Source organism: Pimephales promelas, chromosome 19, assembly GCF_988280905.1.
Source record: "Pimephales promelas chromosome 19, fPimPro1.hap1.1, whole genome shotgun sequence".
Lineage (NCBI taxonomy): Eukaryota > Metazoa > Chordata > Actinopteri > Cypriniformes > Leuciscidae > Pimephales > Pimephales promelas.
Window position 1 is genome coordinate 243,742 of NC_142787.1, and position 23,042 is coordinate 266,783.

The window sequence follows — 23,042 nt, forward strand, 5'->3', positions numbered from 1 at the left end:
ATGGCAAACATTGCATGTTACCAATATTTTTGAGAAACCTACAGGCAAATGCTAATGAATACACTTTGTTTAATGCTGGAAATATGGAAACATTTTCTGGTGGTTTTTTTTATTATTATTTCGATTATGACAGATCTTTCTTCTTCCATTCATAGAAATAAGGAAATTAAGCCACTTCTTCTTTGATTATGGAGGGGAAATTACAAAATGTCATGCACAATAATTTGCACTAGTTATAATGATGTTTGAGATATTTTTAACTTTCATTCTAGTCAAAACTGAATTACAGATATCAGCAATTGTCATATAAGATGTGTGACGAGTTAAATGTCGTTTTTAATGATGTCATTGCTGATATCTCTAATTGAGTTTTTCCTAGTCAAAACTCAATAACAGATATCTTTATCTGTAGTTTTGACTAATCACAATTACGTTACAGATATCTTGAATGACAATTCCAACGATCCAAAATGTAATTACGACTAGTCAGAAAGACGTTGTTGATATCTACAATATTAAATCCGGATAGTCAGACTTGGGGTTTAAATGCTAAAATGGCTTGCCATAGCACTGAGGTCATGTGCTCATCTCACAGCAGGAGGACGGGCTAATGTTCACTCGTGTTTGAGTTGTAGTGGTGTTGCTGCAGGTGAGCCCCTCTCTCTCTCTCTCTCTCTCTCTCTCTCTCTCTCTCTCTCTCTCTCTCTCTCTCTCTCTCTCTCCATGTGTGTGTGTAAAGACGACCAAAAACTGACATCCAAAATATTTATTTCATTCAGCAAAAGAAGTGAACTGAACATGGCTTGCTTTAATTGCAAACATTTATTACAGGTTCTGATGGACACAGCTGACCCGTCACAGATGGAGCGGGGAACGGCAGTGATGCATGCTGGGACAGCTCAGAGTGACGCATGTGCCGTTCCACCGCGACGCCACACACACACAGGCCGGGCATCTGGATGCTTTACACTACGTTATTTGTGTTTCCTTAAAAAAAAACACTAACAAAAATGATTAATAATAATCATGAACAAGGCATGCATAATGATGTCATCATCCCTCTCGCTCAAATGAAGAGCTACTCGAGGACAGCTTTAAAAAATCCATATACGCATTTACATAAATTACATTTGTCCATGTCACCGATTAATAGCTGTCCCGATGCTTCTGATCAAGGCAAGCTCTGTTAAACGTGTGTGTGTTACTCGACATTAGCATATAATCAGTGATGTCACTGCTTCACCGGCTCCAATTACGCCTCATTAAAACACGACATGGATTGGTCAGGACCGGCGGCAGCCAATGGGAATGAGCTTCAGGAAGTGGCAGTGTGAGTTTGGGCAAACCATAGACAGATATGAAGATGGACATCAGCAGCCAGCGCTTCATCTCAGAGCCTCGTCCCACAGGAAGTGACACGCAGCGGAGGTCAGAGCACTTCCTGTGTGCAGGAACGAGGCGGCGTGAGGAATCATTAACTGATGAACATCCAATTACAGAGTTTATAAACCTGACGTGTGCAGAATCACTGCGGGCTTCTGATCTGGGGGAGAAGTAATGTGAGAAAGCGGTTGAAGAGTGTGTGTGTGTGTGTGTGTGTGTGTGTGTGTGTGGTCCTCTAGTCGATGTACTGTGAGAGCCAGCGAAAGCCCTCTCCGTAACCCTGTCTCTTCAACACACTGCACATGAAGACCTCGAGCGGCCGCGTGTTCAGATCCTTCACTGCGATGGTGCCCTGCACACACACACACACACACACACACACACACACACACCAGGACCTTCATCAGCAAAACTCATCTTGCCATCGGGTCAATATCACCTGAAGCCTGAAAATTATACACTATTTTATTTTATTTTGCTAATATTTTATAATGAGATCTCCAGTGAGTTAGGGACCGCTAGCGGCGCTGTCGGACTGACGCGAGGCTAACACCCTCAGCGGAGATGGTCCTCACTGCAGAACATGAAGTCCACGGGGAGGAGTCAGATCCAAACCCTCCCACCTTACATGTACCTAAACCACCCAGCTCCACCCCCTGATCACTAACCCCACCCCTAAACCACCCAGCTCCACCCCCTGATCCCTAACCCCACCCCTAAACCACCCAACTCCGCCCCTCAGATCTGGATCCGACTCCGCCCCCTGGATCTCGTGTACTGCAGTGAGGTGCTACTGTGGGCTATTGCTTTTACAAAACGGTTACTCCCCAGAAATATTCTTTTGAATATTTATATCATTGATATTAATAATTGAATAATTATTAATATTAACACCAGAAACAAAAAATATGTTATGACATTTATTCTTCCGTCAAGCAATGTAGTAACACTAATGTGCTCACACAGGAGTGTGTGTGTGTGTGTGACTGTACCTTGCCTGTGGTCTGCCCGTAGAGGCCGAAGATCTCGCGCAGCTTCTCCTCGCTGATGGCCTCGGGCTTGTCGATCTTGTTGCCGAGGATCAGGATAGGCACGTTCCCGATGGTCTCGTCTGTCATGAGTGCCTGTTATTGAGGCGCACACACACACACAAACACACACACACACACACACACACACGGGTGCATTAGTGTTAGGGTTCGCCCTGCACTGAACACATCACAGCGCTCTCCTCAGCATATATACACTCATATATCACACTTGTCTTATATTCTTGTGTAAATGTTAGAAAGGAATATATTAGTTTTTCCATTTCACGGTCAGACTCATCCTGACAGGAAGTGAGTGTTAAACTCAGACTTCAGTGAACGAGCGCAGCACAGTTTACATTTAAAGCCTTATTTCTATATTTTGTGACGACCCCTGCTGTTGGTCTTGAGCATTGCAGTTGGTACCTGAGCCCACTGATTGCATTAAATTGCCTAATAATTGCCTCAATACTGGAAACACCTGTGACCTTAGACGCTTAAGAGGTCACCATCTGAGCCAAGGGAGAGGGCTTTTGGTTTTGGATTTTGCTTTAGTGGTATTTTGTTGCTTTTTGCGTTCCCATTTCAAACCTCAACATTGTCTTACACTTTCAACCATGCCCCGTGCTCTACACACTGATTTAGCTGATAACTACAGAAACACTTTTATTTCCTTTAACTGTTTTCATTTCATTATTTTGTTTTTGTCTTATCATTTATAGTTAAATAAACATTATTTTTGAGCCTACAGGGGTCCAGACTAACTTTTTTTACTAGGAGCGCTGTTGCCCCTGACTGAAAATTTTAGGAGCGCAAGCAGAAAATTTAGGGGCACAGCTTAAATCAGCTCGCAATGCAATTATTCAAATTTCCCCCAAAATAACTGTAATACTGACAAGTTCTTTAATAATAAATAGACTTAACATTATGATATGCTGTTTTATTTTAAGTTCACAGGGCTCCAGACTCAAATATGAGGGCAGCACCACCTCAAATCAGAACTCACACGAGTTATACAAAAACAAAACAAAACAAAAAACTGGTAGCACTGGGGCTGACAATAAATCACTCAGATTAATTTAGGCTGTAGATGAAGTTAACTTTAGTTATTATCACTTATAATGTCTTAATATTAATTAAAAACAAAAGGAGAGAAGACATGTATGTATAAGGACTTGGAGTGAAAATAGCCAATAAACATCCTACTGTTTACAATGTTTTTTGTTTTTAAATAGTAATAATTTTAATGTTTAAATAAGAGTTTTCCAACATCTTAAAATTTTTCGTTTTAGGACAATCTTTGAAGGATGAACAAAAAATGTGTTGATCATCACAAAAAAATACAAAAAAATAAAACATTTAACTTAATATGATATTATAGTTTTGAAGAGCAGGACAAAGATGTGTTGTAAGTGTTTGACTACCGTATTTCTGTCACATCATATTTATGGTTAGAGTTAACTTACTATTTGCCATGCTGATAAGTTTCTGATTTGTGGACTGAAAGCCTTCTGTAATAGAGTGTTTCTCACTGGATCTCGTAGTGATGATGTTATTAATTCTGAGGCGAAGTCAATGGATTTCTTCACTGGATCTGCTAGTAACAGTGTCGTGTGATCGAGATCGGCCCGCGACTGGCAAGTTCGGGGCTTTATTACTGTCGGTGGTTCGGGGGGCTCCACTATGCGCTGCTCTGTCTATTATTGGTCCAACCTAATAAAAACGCCAACGGTCCGTGAAGCATAGCCTATATGAGTTGCGTATTTTAGTTCCACTTTCAGTTTGTTTGTATTCGCTGCTAGGTCACGTGTCGATAGATTGTTTATTGCTCAGACGCACAGCAGGTTGTGATATTTGTGACACACTGTGTGTGTGTGTGAAAGGATAAAGCGGTGTTGGCGGCACACAGCGAGTGTGTGTGTGTGTGTGTGACAGGATGAAGCTCACGTCTAGCTCTGTCTTGGACTCCGCCAGTCTGTTGTGGTCTATACAGTCCACCAGGAACACGATGCCATTAATGGCGGGGAGGTAGTTCTTCCACACACGCCGAGCTGTAGAGAACACACACACACACACTTCTGAGCTCAGAGGGTCTGACACACACACACACACATCAGTGAGGCGTGGATCATCTACTCACCCTGAGCGTGGCCACCCAGGTCAAAGGTAGTGAAGGTCATGCCAGCGATCGTCAGCTCCTCTGAGGCTGAGGGACACGGACACACACACACACACACACACATCAGATCTGACTGAAATCACTTCAATAAACATTCATATTCATTTTGGCCTGCCTAAGAAAGTACACAGAAATATTTCAGTATACAGTCAGAGCAAATATGATTCAGACACCATATACATATATATATTTAATATATTTTTCCACTAGTGTGTGCAGGACACTACTCTACCCAGAAGGCCCAGCTACTGCCTACAGTTTTATTAGTTCATTAGTAGTTGTTCATTTAAGCCATTAGTCTAATCGCATATGTATATTACTTAAATGTATACTGGAGAGAGAATACTAAACCATAATGAGCATTTACGGAATATACAGGCCTGTAGGGTCGTGTGTGTGTGTGTGTGTGTGTGTGTGTGTGTGTGGTGTTCACTCACTGGGGTGTAGGGTTGGCACGTGCTGGCCCAGCCGGTCATCTTTGAGCATGTGCAGTAGTGTGGTCTTGCCAGCATTGTCCAGGCCGAGGAATACCAACTTCCCAGATTTCTTGTACAGCCCTGAAACACAGTCCTTCAGTTCAGCTGATCTGCACACACACACTGATCCACAGCGAGGACACACACACACACACACAGACACGCCCGCGCTGAAGCTAATCTCCGGCTCATACATTCAAACACTTCCTCCCGGCAATGAGTAGCAGTTGTGGGCTGCGGTGGGTCACGTCACCTGTGCGTCGTTGCTATGGGTTACCCTGCACTTCGTTGTTATGGGTTACTACGCAAGTTGTTGCTATGGGTTACGTCACCTCCACCTCGTTGCCATTGCCGTTCTACACATCAACGACAACTTCAATTGGGAAACTGACTGTAGTAGCCGTGTAAAACAGGCTCAGCAAAGGCTGTATTTTCTGAGGAGACTCAAACGAGCTGGTCTGGAACTACAGTACCCACATCCCTCCACAGGAGCGCGTTCTCACCTGCTGTATCAGTGTGGTTAGATACAGTCTCCCGGCAATCTGATGCGGGTCGGGGTTCCTCTCGTCATTAAGAAATCAGAAAAATCTGATCTGCCTGTTTACACGGGTCGCACTGGCACATATCGGATCATATCTGATTTATTTCCACATATGAACGAGGCCTGAAACTGATCTGGAAATATCCGCATGCATTTGTGTCCTGTTTACACTGTCATAGAACGCATCCGATCTGTGTCGCATATCAGTAAAAAAAATCAGAATTGGGTCACATTTCACTGACAGTGTAAACTGAGCCCGGATACACCGACCAATCGGCATCTGGCAGCACCAGAAGACACGGATCTGGCCCGGATCCACAACAGAACCGGACGGCAATACAATGCTGAAAAAGTCGTAGTTTTTGTTATTTTTGGACCAAAATGTATTTTCGATGTTTCAAAACATCCTAGCTAACCCACTGAGGCCACATGGACTACTTTGATGATGTCTTTATCTATACCGTACACACATGTTCAATGGAAGGACAGGAAGATCTCAGACTAAATCTGAAATATCTTAAACTGTCCCGTAGATGAGCAAAGGTCTGACGGTCTTGGAACGACACGAGGGAGAGTCATTAATGACATCAATTTCATTTTTGGGTGAACAAACCCTTTAAATAGAAAATCACTATTTTAAATCACGCTCGCAACGGGGAAAGCATGAGTCTGTCTTCACAACATCAGTTCATATCGATATCGTAACGAATAGAAATAACCTTACTTAGTGTATGGTTATCTGCATCTTTCCATCTCTTTAAACAAACAAACAAAAAAAAATCGCATTCAGCAAGACACGCAAACGGTTGCCGTGGAAATGAACATCCTGCTCGTTAAAGCGAATCCTGTATCGGAGGCAAAATTACTAATTACGCAGCGCGAGTTATACATTTCTAACTCCAATCAGCCACTGAACCAGCTGATAAAATCCTCTTCAAGGCTGTGCGGGTTAAATCTGTAACTAACAATATCTAGGGGGCGTGGCTTTTGCGAACGGTCAATTTGTTACAGTAACGTCAAAAAACATAATCATATTAGTTTGCATTTTGATAAAAGGGGAATACTTTCAGGATGACAATGGCTTCATTTAAAACTAAATAAATCTGCATTTTGGCATGATAACAGTATTAAGCGCTGCTTGATTATACAACAGTTCCTGGTTCTGTCGGCAGTCATGACTCGCGTGCGCTAATAGCAGCGTCTACAATCTCCTCAGGCACAGACCGGTTCAGTTAGATAACGGTTACTTACAGCTCTATCACATGCTCTTACATAGGCCATCTTCTGCAAATATTGTACACTGGACTAAATACTTAAATAAATAAAAAGTAAAAGTAAAAATAAATAAATAAAATTACATATGTTTTTCTTATTGTGTGACTATTTATATATTTGACTTTAAGGTAATCCAAAAGTAATCAGATTACATTTCTTTCATATTGTGGTAGTTGGATAATGTTAGTGAATACTTTTAAGTAATTTGTAACTGTAAAGGAATACATTTTTAAAGTAACCCTCCCAAGCCTGCGCACGCACGCACACACGCGCACACACACACGCACACACACACACACACACACACACACACACACACGAGCGCGCACGCACGCACACACACACAGAGATGAACTCACCGAGGAACTGCAGAACGCTACTGAAACCACTATAGATCCAGTCGAATATGAAGGACATGTCCGGGCCGGGGAGATCTGGAAGAGAGGAGCACACACACGGCATTAATCTCTCCAGCTGAAGAGCACGCACACACACACACACACACACACACACACACACACACACATACTGGTTTCCATGTTGGATGGGGACCAACTTTATGACCATCACCTGTGGGGACCACCCTTTCTAAAGGGTTTAGAAGTATAAAAAAAATTAGGGATACTTACCATAACTTTGACAACTTATACACGCCTTCAAATATCTGAATTGATGAAGTAATGATTTGATCATGCACAATGGGGACATTTGAAAAATCGAGTGGACATGTCTCATAGGGACCCACTTTGCATAATTCACACCTCCCTTTCGATTTGTGGGGACCCAATTTGCATAATTCACACAACCTCCCAGTTGATTTGTGGGGACCTAGATAGAAAAATAATAGGCATTTACACTAGCAAATCTTCAGATTTCATTTATCCAGTTGCCCTTAAAAATGGGTTTAATCTACAAGCAAGGAGAATTAAAATATGCAGTAGAACAACTTTGATTACTTAATGTGGAGATATAGTAAGGCCCGCATATGGTGCTAGTGACCCATTTCATACCCACAAATTATCCTTTCTATTATTGTAATTTTTCAGTCAACCTCCTCCAAGCATCAGCTGCTTCTCATTCACCTGACACTTATTTGAGACACATACTACTAATTGAGCTTCAATACATTAATTCACATTACGATTGCGGAATTCAACTTTTATTGAACTCAGCTTCACAAAACTCAAAATGAAGTCATACCTAAAAACAAGGTCCTGATATTAAAAGTATATAAAATAAAATAACTTTCACACATGCTTCCTTTCACATACATGTGAATTTAAACAAACTACGACTTTAAATTAACTTTGTCCAACCAATGCTTTCCGACTGGTGGTCATCACGGTCATCATAAACATACTGTACTGCAAACATGACACTCTATTTGAAATGTTGTTTGATCAATGTTTTCCGACTGGTGGCCATCACAGTCATCATAAAACATATGGCAAACAAAAGTATTCTATAGCCTACAAGTGTTTCTGTAGTTTTAAAGGGATAGTAAACCTTAAAACATCTTTAACCCTTTAAAATCTTTGAACAAAACCTGCCATGATGTTCACATTATTATTATTTGCACTGGAATTTCTTTTTGTAAGCTGTAATACGATTATAAATGTAAAATTTTACATTCTTCCAATCACGGTTCTTCAGTGCTCCTGGTTCAGCTTTCAAGCACTTTTCACAGTCGCTCTTTGCTGGTACAGTGAGCGATGTGATGAATCGCTGCATGTGCCTTTCCACCGCCTGCACCTCTGTCTGCTGCCAGGGTGTCTTCTGGGTACTTTTACCTAAGTGGACAGAAAAAAAACTATTGAAATGATAAAAGTGTGTGTGCTGCAATTACAATCTGTAGTTCTAAATCCTATAATCAGTATTTATTAGGTCTGCCCTCTAATAATCAACTACGATTTTATTAGTTAGTCGCAGGAAGAAAAAAAAAGCTTGCAGGTTATCACGCAGGCTTTGACAGACAAATCAATAACGGCAGTCTGAATGAAATCCAAACATTCGCCTATCAGTCAATGACCTTAAATATGGCTCATCACTTGAAACATGCAAGTAGTAGTAACTTTACAAGTCACTCACTCTAATAAGACATTTATCAGATTAACATTAGACTCATATCTGTGTGCGTGTGTGGAGACACTTTACTGCAGGACATACAGGCACCAGCACAATCATTTTACTTACAATACTCTTGTCATTTTATTCATACACATCCTGATTGTTTTCATTATGTCTCGGTACACAACAGAAATGAGCCGAAACTCAGCATATACTCAACTCACACACACGATAATTCACTATAGAAAGCTCGGGGGGGAGGAAAAAAAAAATATCGCTCTGGCCGTCAGGCCAGCGAGGCCGTGGAAAGATTCGTGGACACTCTGACATAAATCGAATGCTTGGTCTTTTTTTAAACCATTTAAAGGGGCCGCAAAAGCAAACAAGCATGTCAATTAGTTATTTTTGCAGAACATTGATCAAAGGAAATAACTTTATTATAGTGACATGTTTGCGAATGAAATAAACCAATTAAAAGCCATTTATGTGGTGTGGCTTTTGTGTTAATGGTTAAGTGCTATTCAACTTTACATTCCCACTGATAAACAAGTGTTCTAGCACGAAAATCAAGCCTATAGACAGTGTTGCGCGCCTTCTTATCAAATTCAAATGATCAATCTCTCCTATTGTGCTTGGGAAATAATGTGGACGGAACCAAAGTTACTTGACTGCATTCTCTGGAATCCTCTAAAGCAGAGCACTTCTACATTACAATTGGGTGCCGCAGAACCACGTCATAGCTCATTACCATAAAAGTTGACCTGATTTCAACTTCTCACCGCCCAAGACAACTAAACTACAGAAGGGTTCCTGAGCATTATGATATTGAAATTCATGTGCAAGGCAAGTTTTTTTATATAGCACCTTTCATACACAATGGTAACTCAAAGTGCTTTGCATAGAAGAAATACAAATAATCAAAATAAATCAGAATAATTAAAACAATTTAGAATAAAAAATAAAATACAGTAAATAATTAAAACAGTTTAGAATAAGAACATTAAATAAAATACAGTAACAGTCGTACGAACAGTGGCACAGTGCTTATTCAGTAAATGCACAGCTAAACAGATGTGTTTTGAGTCTGGATTTGAATGTGACAACTGTAGGAGCACACCTGATCTCCTCTGGAAGCTGGTTCCAGCATAATAGCTAAAGCAGACTCTCCATGCTTAGAGTGAACCCTTGGTATTTCTAGCTGATGTGATCCTAGTGATCTAAGTGATCTGTTGGGTTTATATTCAGTGAGCATATCTACAATATATTGAGGTCCTAACCCATTAAATGATTTATATAACAGTGATAATACTTTAAAATCAATCCTAAATGTAACTGGGAGCCAGTGTAAAGACCTAAGGACTGGTGTAGAGGAACAATTAAGTTGCAAGTTTTCAAATCACTAAAGATTTGGCGGAAACGTCTCAAAATGGCAGAAAACAGGAAATGGCAAAAAAACAAAATCAGCATTTAGTGATCTGGTCTGAAATCTGGGTATCAAAGTGCTCCTAAATTGTCTAATTTAGTTTTAGAAACGTGTAAAGATTTCACCTTTGGAAGAAGGCCTCACAGCACTGGCTTCTGTAGGCATCTCTTCATCTGCTGGTAGTCTGCGTCTCTTGGGTGGTGGCGGCATGTCACTCCTCTCGGTAGGAGGAAGTGCCACCTCTGAAGATGGTTCTATGGAAAATAATCAAAGTTCAATGTTTTCAGAAAGATATACATTTTAAAATTTACTATAAAATGCTGACAATTGAGTTTCCTCAAGAGTTTCCAGCCAAAGATTCCTGCCAGTCCTGTTTCTCTATTGTAGGTTAAACAAGTCAAATTACTCTTTAAATGGCTCTAGGAGCCCGTTCCAGTCGTTGAATAGTCAGGCTGAATGGATTATCACCCATGTATCTGAATGACACTGTTATGCTAATGAGATCAGGGATGGGGAATTTCTAGTAATGAACTGACTTCCGTACTTCGTTTACATGCTTTGTTTCAGAGTGTCTCCACCTCTATGTAAATCCCTCCCCCTTGAAAGGTATATAAACAGGACAGTGAGTTCTCAGTAAAGAATCCTGCTTGAAAGATATCCCAATGTCTGTTGGTTCGAAGGAAAATTTTCCAACAGACAATACACAATGTGTTTAGTCACACTTATGCACTGATTATTTTAAATCATTAAAGTACAATTAACTCTTAAACCTGTGTAATTTTTCATTATTGCAAGTATAATTGAACTGCATCTTTCCAGCAGACATTTAATCAAACATAAGCTCAAGCAAACTAAGACATGAAATAAAATGGTTAATTACTTGATAATCTGACATGGTTCATTTAGTGCCATAACACAACAAACACGAGAAGAGAACGGGTCAGCTAGCATTTTACGAAAAATGTGCACGTTTCTCTTATGAAACATAATTTTTATGGTAGTAAAGTCCACAAAAAATATTCACTCCAAAATAAATGTTTAGTGCAAGACATTTTGAAGAATAGCTTGGAGGCATTTGATTCATTACACAATGAGCAGTTTCGTTAATAAAAAAAGCTTTTGTTCAGCATACTGAAGAATCTTCTTTAATGTTGGCTTTGATGTTAGAACATTGTTTTTGCATGTCAGGTCTTCACAAGTAAAGTGACTGAAACCTATGAATAACTGCAAAATCTAGTAGTGTATTTTGAAAGTAATACAAACCGTCAACAGTAGATGAACAGAGTCCCTCTGTTATGCTCTCGTCTTCCTCATCAGAGTTAAGAACTTTTTCTGTGGAAGTTCAAAGTAAAGCTTAATGGCATATAATAGATCGTAAACATATGGTATTTGAATAGATGGTAAACAGAAAAATCAAACAAACGTCAAATAAAATACCACACCATCAGGATCTATCCCAATTTCATCCAAGTTCTTGCCATGGAACTCAGCTAATCTTCCTTGTTCAAGTGCCATTAGAACTTTGCTGATCTTGGCAAGTTGCAAGGTCTTCTCAGGGAGTCGATAGAACTCACGATGGATTCTTATGTCGTGTCCAAGGAAGTTTGCCAGCTGGTCCATCTCGGTGTCAGTCATATTCAGCACTGTTGAAAGCGTTGCGGCATGCTTTCGCAGTCTTGTAGATGTCAGTGACTTGGGACACTTTGCGCCACACACCTTAGCAAAGCCACGGAGGCAGTCTGACCCTCGAAAATGTGTCATGGCTTCTGGTCTTGCAAACATATAGGGATTGTCTTTCAGAACCCCACAAACCTCTCTCTGCTTAACAAGGAGTTCTAAGGCACATAGCATTTTTGGAGTCAGAAGAATTGGAACTGGTCGACCACGCTTTCCTCTTGTGATAACCCTTGTGAAGTGTCTGCAGAGTTTTTTTTCCACTTCAGAAAGTGCCCAGTCCACATCCTCATGTGGATGAGAAGTGTCTCTTGAAAGAAATGCAGACAAAGGCATACTCGAAACCTCTCCTTCCCTGCGGCGGTTAAAGAGAATCATCTGGGCTAGACACACCTTTGCCAGCTCCATCCAGGTTTTAGTAGAGGGACTTCCAGAGAGTGTTTTGAACCACTTCTCTTGCACTTCACTGAGATGTGTGTGCATTTTCTGGACGTCTTCAGTAAAGGGCATGATAGTGGGCACATTCCACTTTGCTTCACTGATGTTCCTCAATGCTGTAGCCGAGATCAACTCGTTCCACTTGTTCTGATGGACTTCTAGAAACTCACTGGCATTCTTAACAAGCTGTTTGTCATTTGAGATTAATCCCTGAGCTTTTAAGAGTTTGCTCACTTTAACCAGGGAATTCCCAAGCTTATTTGCAAGCGATGGAATCATGAACTTGTCTGTTTCACTGTCATACCCACACGTATACTTCACAGCTTTGACAGTCTCCATGTACTTCTTTGGATTTACACAATCTTCCATCGTTTTTAACGAGGTGACTCTCCTCGCCTTGTGAATCAACCGTCCCAATTCTCGCATCTTCTCCCGCACATACTGTTGATTTTTGGCTGATATCCCTCCTTTGTTCAACAAGTGCTGCCCAATTTCAGTAATTACTTTGTCATTTTTTATAATATCTGTGATTGGGTCAGGATTCATGGCACTGATTACTCCCCACAGTTGTTTGGTCATGTTTGAAGGCACAGGCCCCGTGTATGTACACATGGACTGAACACGGTTTTTTCCTGGTTTGGGGGGGACTGACTGAGGTTTAAGTCTGCAAGAACGCATATGTCGCCAAAGGACCTTTCTCGTAAAAAGTCCTTGACAGTATGCACAATGCATGAAATCCTCTCCCAGTGCTTTTTTAGGTGGTCGTTTAAATGGCACCAGTTCCCCCTTTCCTGATTCCATAACCGCAGCATTGTGGGCATAGTTCCCTTTGTTGCGAATATAATCCAACTGTTTTTTTCTCTCCTTTGAACATTTTGGAAAGCTTAGAGCTCTAGCCACATCAGATGTATTTGCATGTGAACTTTCTAGATGCCTTGCCATCTTAGCGTAAGGTTTGGAGCAATACAAGCAGTAATGTCTCTTGTTATACACTCTACCACCATCTCTTTTATGGTATGCATTAACAACTACGCAGTCTATTGTGTTCTGACTTGAACTGGGCTCTTCTACTGTTCCAGATGCTTTAGACGTAACGCTGTGCATATTGTCTGACGTTGTTGAGTCACAGTCAGGGGAGCTTACAGAGGCAGATTCATTCATATCCAGTTGATCAAGAAGCTGACGTTTTGTTGGGTTCAGTGTAAGGCTAACATCACTGTCACAGTCACTGTCGGAAGTGGTATCTGGAACATAATTATCTGAACTCTCTGGTGTAGAATCAAAGAGCTCACCAGAATCTTGAAGATCAATGTCTTTTATCTTAAAAAAGTAAACAAGAAACATCAAAAAGTTCATTAGAAATAGGTAGAACTGCTGCATTTAATTGATCATTAAAAGATATAAATTGGCAACTATTTAAAAAAAAAAAGTACTGTTCAAGTATTTTTAAATTTACAAGTTACATGTGATTTGCAGCTTCTTACTGCTTGTTACACTAAAGTTCTTAAGTGTAATAAAACATTTTGGGCAGTTGATCTGACAAATAAGGACATCTGATTTCAAATAAAGGGGATGCAATTTTTTTGATTCACTGATATTTTGCAGTCAAAATGATTTATCACATAATTTATTAATTACATAGCCTAAATTATATTTCACTGAGTGATTGATGAGAATAAAATGTTGATGGCAGCTCTAAGCAAAATAACTTATCAATAACAAATGACAATAGTTACGTTTACATGCAACCAAATAATCCATTAGAAATCAGACTGACGGCTTAAAGGAGAACTCCGGCGAACAATGAACCTTTGGTCTAATAAAACATCGGTACCTAGTCAATCGTTCTCTTTGATGAGATTTGAGATCATGAGATTTATTTTCATGATAATCGAATGTAAAGAGTTTTATCTCTAAAAACTGTTTAGCGTATAATGCTAGTAATGGGGGCATTGACCAAGTAAAAAGAAATCGCTAGTTTATACCACTAACAAGGCTCAAAATAGCCCCACTCTAACACAGTAACATAATGAGGCTCCATACATGCAAAACGAAGCATTGAGAACTTTGTAAGTGTACAGACCGTTTAATAAGAAGATACTTTATGAAGACGGTTCACTTTGTGTATACAGACAGGAGCCATCTTAAAAAAGTCTCGATAAGTCGATCCCCGAACGACGTTCATACAGTTCAGAAGTTCAAAGAACTTCATACAGTTCAGATCACTCAGCACGACGTTCGTGGTTTGACTTATCGAGACTTATTTTCTAAGATGGCTTCTGTCTGTATACATTAACAGTGAACTGTCTTCATAAAGTATCTTCTTATTAAACGGTCTGTACACTTACAAAGTTCTCAATGCTTCGTTTTGCATGTATGGAGCCTCATTATGTTACTGCGTTAGTGTGGGGCTATTTTGAGCCTTGTTAGTGGTATAAACTAGCAATTTCTTTTTACTTAGTCAATGCCCCCATTACTAGCATTATACGCTAAACAGTTTTTAGAGATAACTCTTTATATTCGATTATCATGAAAACAAATCTCAGAGAACGATTGACTATGTACCGATGTATTATTAGACCAAAGGTTCATTGTTCGCCAGAGTTCTCCTTTAATCAGACTGAAAAGCCTTCATATGCAAACACCTTTATCCTATGTAAAAAGCGAGCAGAGCAAGCTTCCATAAGAATGGACTCAAATTATGAATGCCCTTTACATTTAACTTTCGCTTTCAAATTATCGACGATTTTAAAATTTAAAAGAGAGGAGCAAAAGAGGGAAAAACTCCAACGTGTGCATGTAAACATAGCAATTGAGTCTCTTGTTGCAACTTGAGAACTTACCACAATACTTTTAGTCCGTCTCAGTCTTGGTACAAAAATGTCATTTTCATTTCGGTGCTGTATCACAATCTGTAAAAAGAAAAGAAAACAGTGTAAACAACATTTTAGTATTTGACATGTAAAAATAAAAAGCGCAAGAAAACAAAAATTATATATATATATATATATATATATATTCCTGTCCAGCAAAGCTTGATCATCTGGATTACATCTTGATCTACATCTGGTTTAAAACCAGCCTCATGGGGACTTTACACACACAACGTTATAGTTCCTTATGGGGACCAGTTTCATCAAATTCAAAACACGGGTGTGAACTCAAATACTGACCAAAAGTGTGTTGTGGGGACGTCGTGAGTGTCCATTTCAATGCAACAATTAACCCAGAAAAAAAATCCCAGTGAAGGATAAAAGTGGCCCTAAATACTGCACTACAATTGATCTACTGGGCACATGTCGTAAAACAGTTTAATGTACTAGTTTACACCAGATACTCATCAAAATATGCTTACAAATCACTAAACCGTGACAAAAAACCTAAATCTTTACTAATGAATGTGAACTCACCTGTTGAGGAGAGTTGATTTGAGCAGATTCTTCATCCATCTGAGTCACTGACTGGAGAGAAGGATCAGAGTCATTCACTGTGCTGGTTTTAACAGCAACTCTGGTCATCTGTAAGAGACAACATTCACAATGACAAGATTTTAGAAAATGGAAAAAGATGAGAGAAATCTGAAGCAGATACCACATGATTTGAGAATGTAAAACGAAATCAACTACATCTATAACATATTTCCTGTCCAGTCTAACTCTAGTGCGCGCTCACACACACAAATATCTAGATTAAAACCAGCCTCATGGGGACTTTACACACACAACGTTATAGTTCCTTATGGGGACCAGTTTCATCAAATTCAAAACACGGGTGTGAACTCAAATACTGACCAAAAGTGTGTTGTGGGGACGTCGTAAGTGTCCATTTCAATGCAACAATTAACCCAGAAAAAAATCCCAGTGAAGGATAAAAGTGGCCCTAAATACTGCACTACAATTGATCTACTGGGCACATGTCGTAAAACAGTTTAATGTACTAGTTTACACCAGATACTCATCAAAATATGCTTACAAATCACTAAACCGTGACAAAAAACCTAAATCTTTACTAATGAATGTGAACTCACCTGTTGAGGAGAGTTGATTTGAGCAGATTCTTCATCCATCTGAGTCACTGACTGGAGAGAAGGATCAGAGTCATTCACTGTGCTGGTATTAACAGCAACTCTGGTCATCTGTAAGACAACATTCACAATGACAAGATTTTAGAAAATGGAAAAGGACAAGAGAAATCTGAACCAGATACCACATGATTGGAGAATGTAAAACGAAATCAACTACATCTATAACATATTTCCTGTCCAGTCTAACTCTAGTGCGCGCTCACACACACACACATCTGGATTAAAACCAGCCTCATGGAGACTTTACACACACAACGTTATAGTTCCTTATGGGGACCAGTTTCATCAAATTCAAAACACGGGTGTGAACTCAAATACTGACCAAAAGTGTGTTGTGGGGACGTCGTAAGTGTCCATTTCAATGCAACAATTAACCCAGAAAAAAAATCCCAGTGAAGGATAAAAGTGGCCCTAAATACTGCACTACAACTGATCTACTGGGCACATGTCGTAAAACAGTTTAATGTACTAGTTTACACCAGATACTCATCAAAATATGCTTACAAATCACTAAACCGTGACAAAAAACCTAAATCTTTACTAATGAATGTGAACTCACCTGTTGAGGAGAGTTGATTTGAGCAGATTCTTCATCCATCTGAGTCACTGACTGGAGAGAAGGATCAGAGTCATTCACTGTGCTGGTATTAACAGCAACTCTGGTCATCTGTAAGAGACAACATTCACAATGACAAGATTTTAGAAAATGGAAAAAGATGAGAGAAATCTGAAGCAGATACCACATGATTTGAGAATGTAAAACGAAATCAACTACATCTATAACATATTTCCTGTCCAGTCTAACTCTAGTGCGCGCTCACACACACAAATATCTAGATTAAAACCAGCCTCATGGGGACTTTACACACACAACGTTATAGTTCCTTATGGGGACCAGTTTCATCAAATTCAAAACACGGGTGTGAACTCAAATACTGACCAAAAGTGTGTTGTGGGGACGTCGTAAGTGTCCATTTCAATGCAACAATTAACCCAGAAAAAAATCCCAGTGAAGGATAAAAGTGGCCCTAAATACTGCACTACAACTGATCTACTGGGCACATGTCGTAAAACAGTTTAATGTACTAGTTTACACCAGATACTCATCAAAATATGCTTACAAATCACTAAACCATGACAAAAAACCTAAATCTTTACTAATGAATGTGAACTCACCTGTTGAGGAGAGTTGATTTGAGCAGATTCTTCATCCATCTGAGTCACTGACTGGAGAGAAGGATCAGAGGCATTCACTGTGCTGGTATTAACAGCAACTCTGGTCATCTGTAAGACAACATTCACAATGACAAGATTTTAGAAAATGGAAAAAGATGAGAGAAATCTGAAGCAGATACCACATGATTTGAGAATGTAAAACGAAATCAACTACATCTATAACATATTTCCTGTCCAGTCTAACTCTAGTGCGCGCTCACACACACAAATATCTAGATTAAAACCAGCCTCATGGGGACTTTACACACACAACGTTATAGTTCCTTATGGGGACCAGTTTCATCAAATTCAAAACACGGGTGTGAACTCAAATACTGACCAAAAGTGTGTTGTGGGGACGTCGTAAGTGTCCATTTCAATGCAACAATTAACCCAGAAAAAAAATCCCGTGAAGGATAAAAGTGGCCCTAAATACTGCACTACAATTGATCTACTGGGCACATGTCGTAAAACAGTTTAATGTACTAGTTTACACCAGATACTCATCAAAATATGCTTACAAATCACTAAACCGTGACAAAAAACCTAAATCTTTACTAATGAATGTGAACTCACCTGTTGAGGAGAGTTGATTTGAGCAGATTCTTCATCCATCTGAGTCACTGACTGGAGAGAAGGATCAGAGTCATTCACTGTGCTGGTATTAACAGCAACTCTGGTCATCTGTAAGAGACAACATTCACAATGACAAGATTTTAGAAAATGGAAAAGGACAAGAGAAATCTGAAGCAGATACCACATGATTTGAGAATGTAAAACGAAATCAACTACATCTATAACATATTTCCTGTCCAGTCTAACTCTGTGCGCGCTCACACACACAAATATCTAGATTAAAACCAGCCTCATGGGGACTTTACACACACAACGTTATAGTTCCTTATGGGGACCAGTTTCATCAAATTCAAAACACGGGTGTGAACTCAAATACTGACCAAAAGTGTGTTGTGGGGACGTCGTAAGTGTCCATTTCAATGCAACAATTAACCCAGAAAAAAATCCCAGTGAAGGATAAAAGTGGCCCTAAATACTGCACTACAACTGATCTACTGGGCACATGTCGTAAAACAGTTTAATGTACTAGTTTACACCAGATACTCATCAAAATATGCTTACAAATCACTAAACCATGACAAAAAACCTAAATCTTTACTAATGAATGTGAACTCACCTGTTGAGGAGAGTTGATTTGAGCAGATTCTTCATCCATCTGAGTCACTGACTGGAGAGAAGGATCAGAGGCATTCACTGTGCTGGTATTAACAGCAACTCTGGTCATCTGTAAGACAACATTCACAATGACAAGATTTTAGAAAATGGAAAAAGATGAGAGAAATCTGAAGCAGATACCACATGATTTGAGAATGTAAAACGAAATCAACTACATCTATAACATATTTCCTGTCCAGTCTAACTCTAGTGCGCGCTCACACACACAAATATCTAGATTAAAACCAGCCTCATGGGGACTTTACACACACAACGTTATAGTTCCTTATGGGGACCAGTTTCATCAAATTCAAAACACGGGTGTGAACTCAAATACTGACCAAAAGTGTGTTGTGGGGACGTCGTAAGTGTCCATTTCAATGCAACAATTAACCCAGAAAAAAAATCCCAGTGAAGGATAAAAGTGGCCCTAAATACTGCACTACAACTGATCTACTGGGCACATGTCGTAAAACAGTTTAATGTACTAGTTTACACCAGATACTCATCAAAATATGCTTACAAATCACTAAACCATGACAAAAAACCTAAATCTTTACTAATGAATGTGAACTCACCTGTTGAGGAGAGTTGATTTGAGCAGATTCTTCATCCATCTGAGTCACTGACTGGAGAGAAGGATCAGAGGCATTCACTGTGCTGGTATTAACAGCAACTCTGGTCATCTGTAAGAGACAACATTCACAATGATTCACCTAAACTCACCTGTTGAGGAGAGTTGATTTGGGGATTTGGATATAATTTATTGGAACAGACAAATTTGATTCATAGATTTCTAATCAACCAACAAATTTGTTGACATGTTGCAAAAATATGACCTATTTTGTACACAGTGTGCTTAACAACATACTTGTGTTCTCCATGGGTAGTCTTCTCCCCCATAATCATAGGCAATTTCTTCTCCTTCTTTAATGTCATTCAGGGCAAACAGACAAAGGTGAGGCTTTCCATTGACGTCAATTTTTTTCATCTTACAATTTGGATGATTGTGGCAATCATTAGCGATACGCCCATACGATCCATCTTCCCTTGACGCGTCAATACTTAAATATGAAACCATGAGAAAAGGATGATTACAAGTAATACAATTAAACCACCACAAATCAATGTATTTTTACTATCTTTTTATATAGCTTTGGTACAACTTGACTTCTTACCACCATGTTTTCCCTCGCCACTTGAAATCAAACATAAATGCAGCACAGGATGCGTGGTAACGTTTTCTTCTCCTCTGAAGTTCTGCTTCATTTATCATATCTCCCCTGTACTCAACAACAAAATCACCTTTGCAAAAGGCAGCCTTTGCAAATAGACCACGTCCTGCAAAATACAGAAAAAAACATTTTAAATTAATAAAATCTTATAGATAAAGGATACCAAATACACTAAAAAAGTCATCAATAGTTGGCAGCTGATTTAAAATAAGCTGCAACCAGGGGTCTGATTAAATATACCCAGGAGTTTTGCATTACATGCTCATAAGATAATGGTTAGGAAATGCATATCTTGGTAAATATTTCATGATAAAAATCACACCACCTTACCTTTCACTGCATTGATATACTTCACATCTAATTTGAATGTTTTGTCAGTTTTTGAAACAACATGATGCATGGCATCCTTAAGGGGGCTGATTCGTGGTGGCATTTCAAACTGATGAAAAATAAAAACATGTGAAATTAATTACACTGAAAATGAAGACACGCAGAATTCAACTAATATGTTCAAGAAGTAGATAAAAATGGTATTGTAATGTTACAGCATTACAATGATATTGTATGCATCAGTGTAAGACAAGACATATGAACTCTATAAAATAATATTAGATTTATTGACTGGCACAACAATGCTAGCCTTGAGAGCATCAACTCACCATCTTCTATTTTATTTCAGGTAACATTAGCCTTGGCAATTATTTAACTATTCATTTGGTCCTTAACCTAACCAAGTTACTCTTTTGAACGAGCTCACCATACAAACCCCAGTTTATTTTAACTACCGTCATAATTAAAATTAAGTTTATTCTTAAAGCTACTTTCTATTTTAGTTTTTGTTTTATTTTAGCCAACCTAATTTCTCTGTTAAGCACTTTGGTCAAGATCTGTGGCTTGTATATGCTGCCTATGGAGTTAATTTAAATGTAAAAACAATTATTGATCAGTCAAACGTGTTAACGTTACATGTAAGATATCTTCAATTTAAAATATAAAATAAGCCACCGTCCAGCACTAGCGCAAACTAGACAAAAACAACCTTAAAAACCGAATCCATTAGCAATCAGTCAGACTACACAACACTTTTCAGTTAAAATTAAGTCCTTAACATTAAATTGCATGATTATGTGATCGCTAATTGGAAAAACAGAGAAACATGTAACTGCGTTAGCCTCAACAATTAGCACTAACTAGCTAGCCCGCAGACTAATCTAATTAACCTAATTGATTTATTATGTGTGCTTACCTTAAGCTTCACTTTTATCCTCGGCAGAAGTTCAGATCGTTGGCATCTTCAGTAAATAACGTTAATCTTCTTCTTTGTTCTCCGTGTGAAGTAACGTTGTCAATTTAATACTTGTATTTTCAAGTTGCTGTCGAACTCCTTCCTAACGAGGACCCGGAAGTGGGCGGTACCCACCCATAATTGGAAAATGTGTGTGTGGAGAAGTGAGTGCATTACCAGACAAAAATGTTTGGGGGCGCAGCAGAGCTCCCGCTACACACACGCACAATACCTGATAATCATGTGTTATGGGCCAATGCTAAAACTCCGCCCAGAACCTTCAGAATAGTTCCTCTATCCAATTAAATGGGTTAACCTTATGGGGACCTGATTTTTGGTCCCCACAACGCAAGAGGTCCCCATTACGTGACTGTGTAAACAGATTCTTGTCCCCACAAAGTGATGATTACCAGAACACACACACACACACTGCTTCGATGTGTGTGATCATGATCTCTGTCAGTCGTGAGGCGAGTCTTATTGTGAAATAATGTACATGTTCTGACTGTGTTTTTATTCGCCTGAACAGAGTTTTGGCTCATACACACACACACACACACACACACACACACACACACACACACACATCCTGCTGCTCTCCAAGAGCGGGTCATGGTTCACGTGTTTATGATCATATCTCTCACGTTGCCCCTCTTCTCCTCTGGAGTCTTCAGGTGAACACAACACGTCACCGTGTGTGTGTGTGTGTGAGAGTGTGTGTGAGAGTGTGTGTGTGTGTGTTTGATTCTTGTTAATTGCAGTTATTCTTTATTGAAATGTTTATTTGTTCTTGGTTGTATTGCATCTGTACTGATAAAGATATATATATTGCTTTAATATCTAATATGTGTGTGTCACTCACTCACCGACGCTCGTCACACACACACACACACACACACACACCTGTGACTGTATGATTTATGCTCGTATTTCATAAAGCATCATGACAGAAATGTGTGGAGATGACAGATGTTGTTGGAACGGTTAAAGAAAGACGTTAGGAGAGTAGATGCTCACACACACACTGAGGAAGATGAATCAGTGTGTGTGACGTGTGTGTGTTTGTGTGTGTAAACTAGAGTAAAGAACAGCAGCGGTAAAGGTGAAGGACACGCCTGATACACACGTCAGCAATCTCACACACACACACACAAGTACAGATTAGTGTTGTCAAAATGTTCGGTACTTCGGTACAAAGTCGGTACTAAAAACTGTTAAGCGTCACGATACCCGAGACATGGCGACCGGTGGCGCTGCTGATGTGTGTGTGTGTGTGTGTGTGTGTGTATTAAACTGTAAAAAGACTATTTAAATGTGAACCCTGCACTTTCTGCTTGTGTGAATGAACGGCGCAGATGAGCACTTCATTTAACGTAACCACACACACACACACACACACACACACACACACACACACACACACACACTGAAGCAGGAGTGACGCTCGTGCTGTTTCAGGCTCTGCTGCCTCATCATATGACGACATGATTCATGAGTCCATCTAGTGTT

General features: G+C 39.5%; 2 protein-coding genes across 3 annotated transcripts in view; both read right to left on the bottom strand.

The window, feature by feature from the left end:
- Nucleotides 1-751: 751 nt before the first annotated feature.
- sar1b (secretion associated, Ras related GTPase 1B) overlaps nt 752-23,042 on the bottom strand; it is a 28,268-nt gene continuing 5,977 nt past the window's right edge. Inside the window, exons 2-7 of the mRNA XM_039674532.2 lie at nt 7,242-7,316; nt 5,028-5,147; nt 4,552-4,617; nt 4,359-4,462; nt 2,376-2,507; nt 752-1,735 (exon numbers count right to left, since the gene is read on the bottom strand). Of these exons, the coding sequence (XP_039530466.2) occupies nt 1,619-1,735; nt 2,376-2,507; nt 4,359-4,462; nt 4,552-4,617; nt 5,028-5,147; nt 7,242-7,299 (597 nt within the window). The 5' untranslated portion in view covers nt 7,300-7,316 and the 3' untranslated portion in view covers nt 752-1,618. The remainder of the gene's footprint in view (nt 1,736-2,375; nt 2,508-4,358; nt 4,463-4,551; nt 4,618-5,027; nt 5,148-7,241; nt 7,317-23,042) is intronic.
- On the bottom strand, nt 8,026-21,956 carry LOC120463193 (uncharacterized). 2 transcript variants are annotated; one of them, XM_089124044.1, is made up of 16 exons: nt 21,495-21,956; nt 20,579-20,687; nt 20,192-20,354; nt 19,885-20,077; nt 19,592-19,699; nt 18,976-19,083; nt 18,360-18,467; nt 17,745-17,852; nt 17,128-17,235; nt 16,512-16,619; nt 15,895-16,002; nt 15,328-15,396; nt 11,815-13,804; nt 11,636-11,704; nt 10,498-10,626; nt 8,026-8,672 (listed from the first exon to the last, which is right to left on the bottom strand). In XM_089124044.1, the coding sequence occupies exons 2-16, from the start codon at nt 20,679-20,681 to the stop codon at nt 8,452-8,454; spliced, it is 3,693 nt and encodes a 1,230-aa protein (XP_088980170.1). In that variant the 5' UTR covers nt 20,682-20,687; nt 21,495-21,956; the 3' UTR covers nt 8,026-8,451. The 2 variants fall into 2 exon arrangements, with proteins under 2 accessions (XP_088980170.1, XP_088980169.1); XM_089124043.1 differs by having other exon boundaries at nt 20,579-21,956.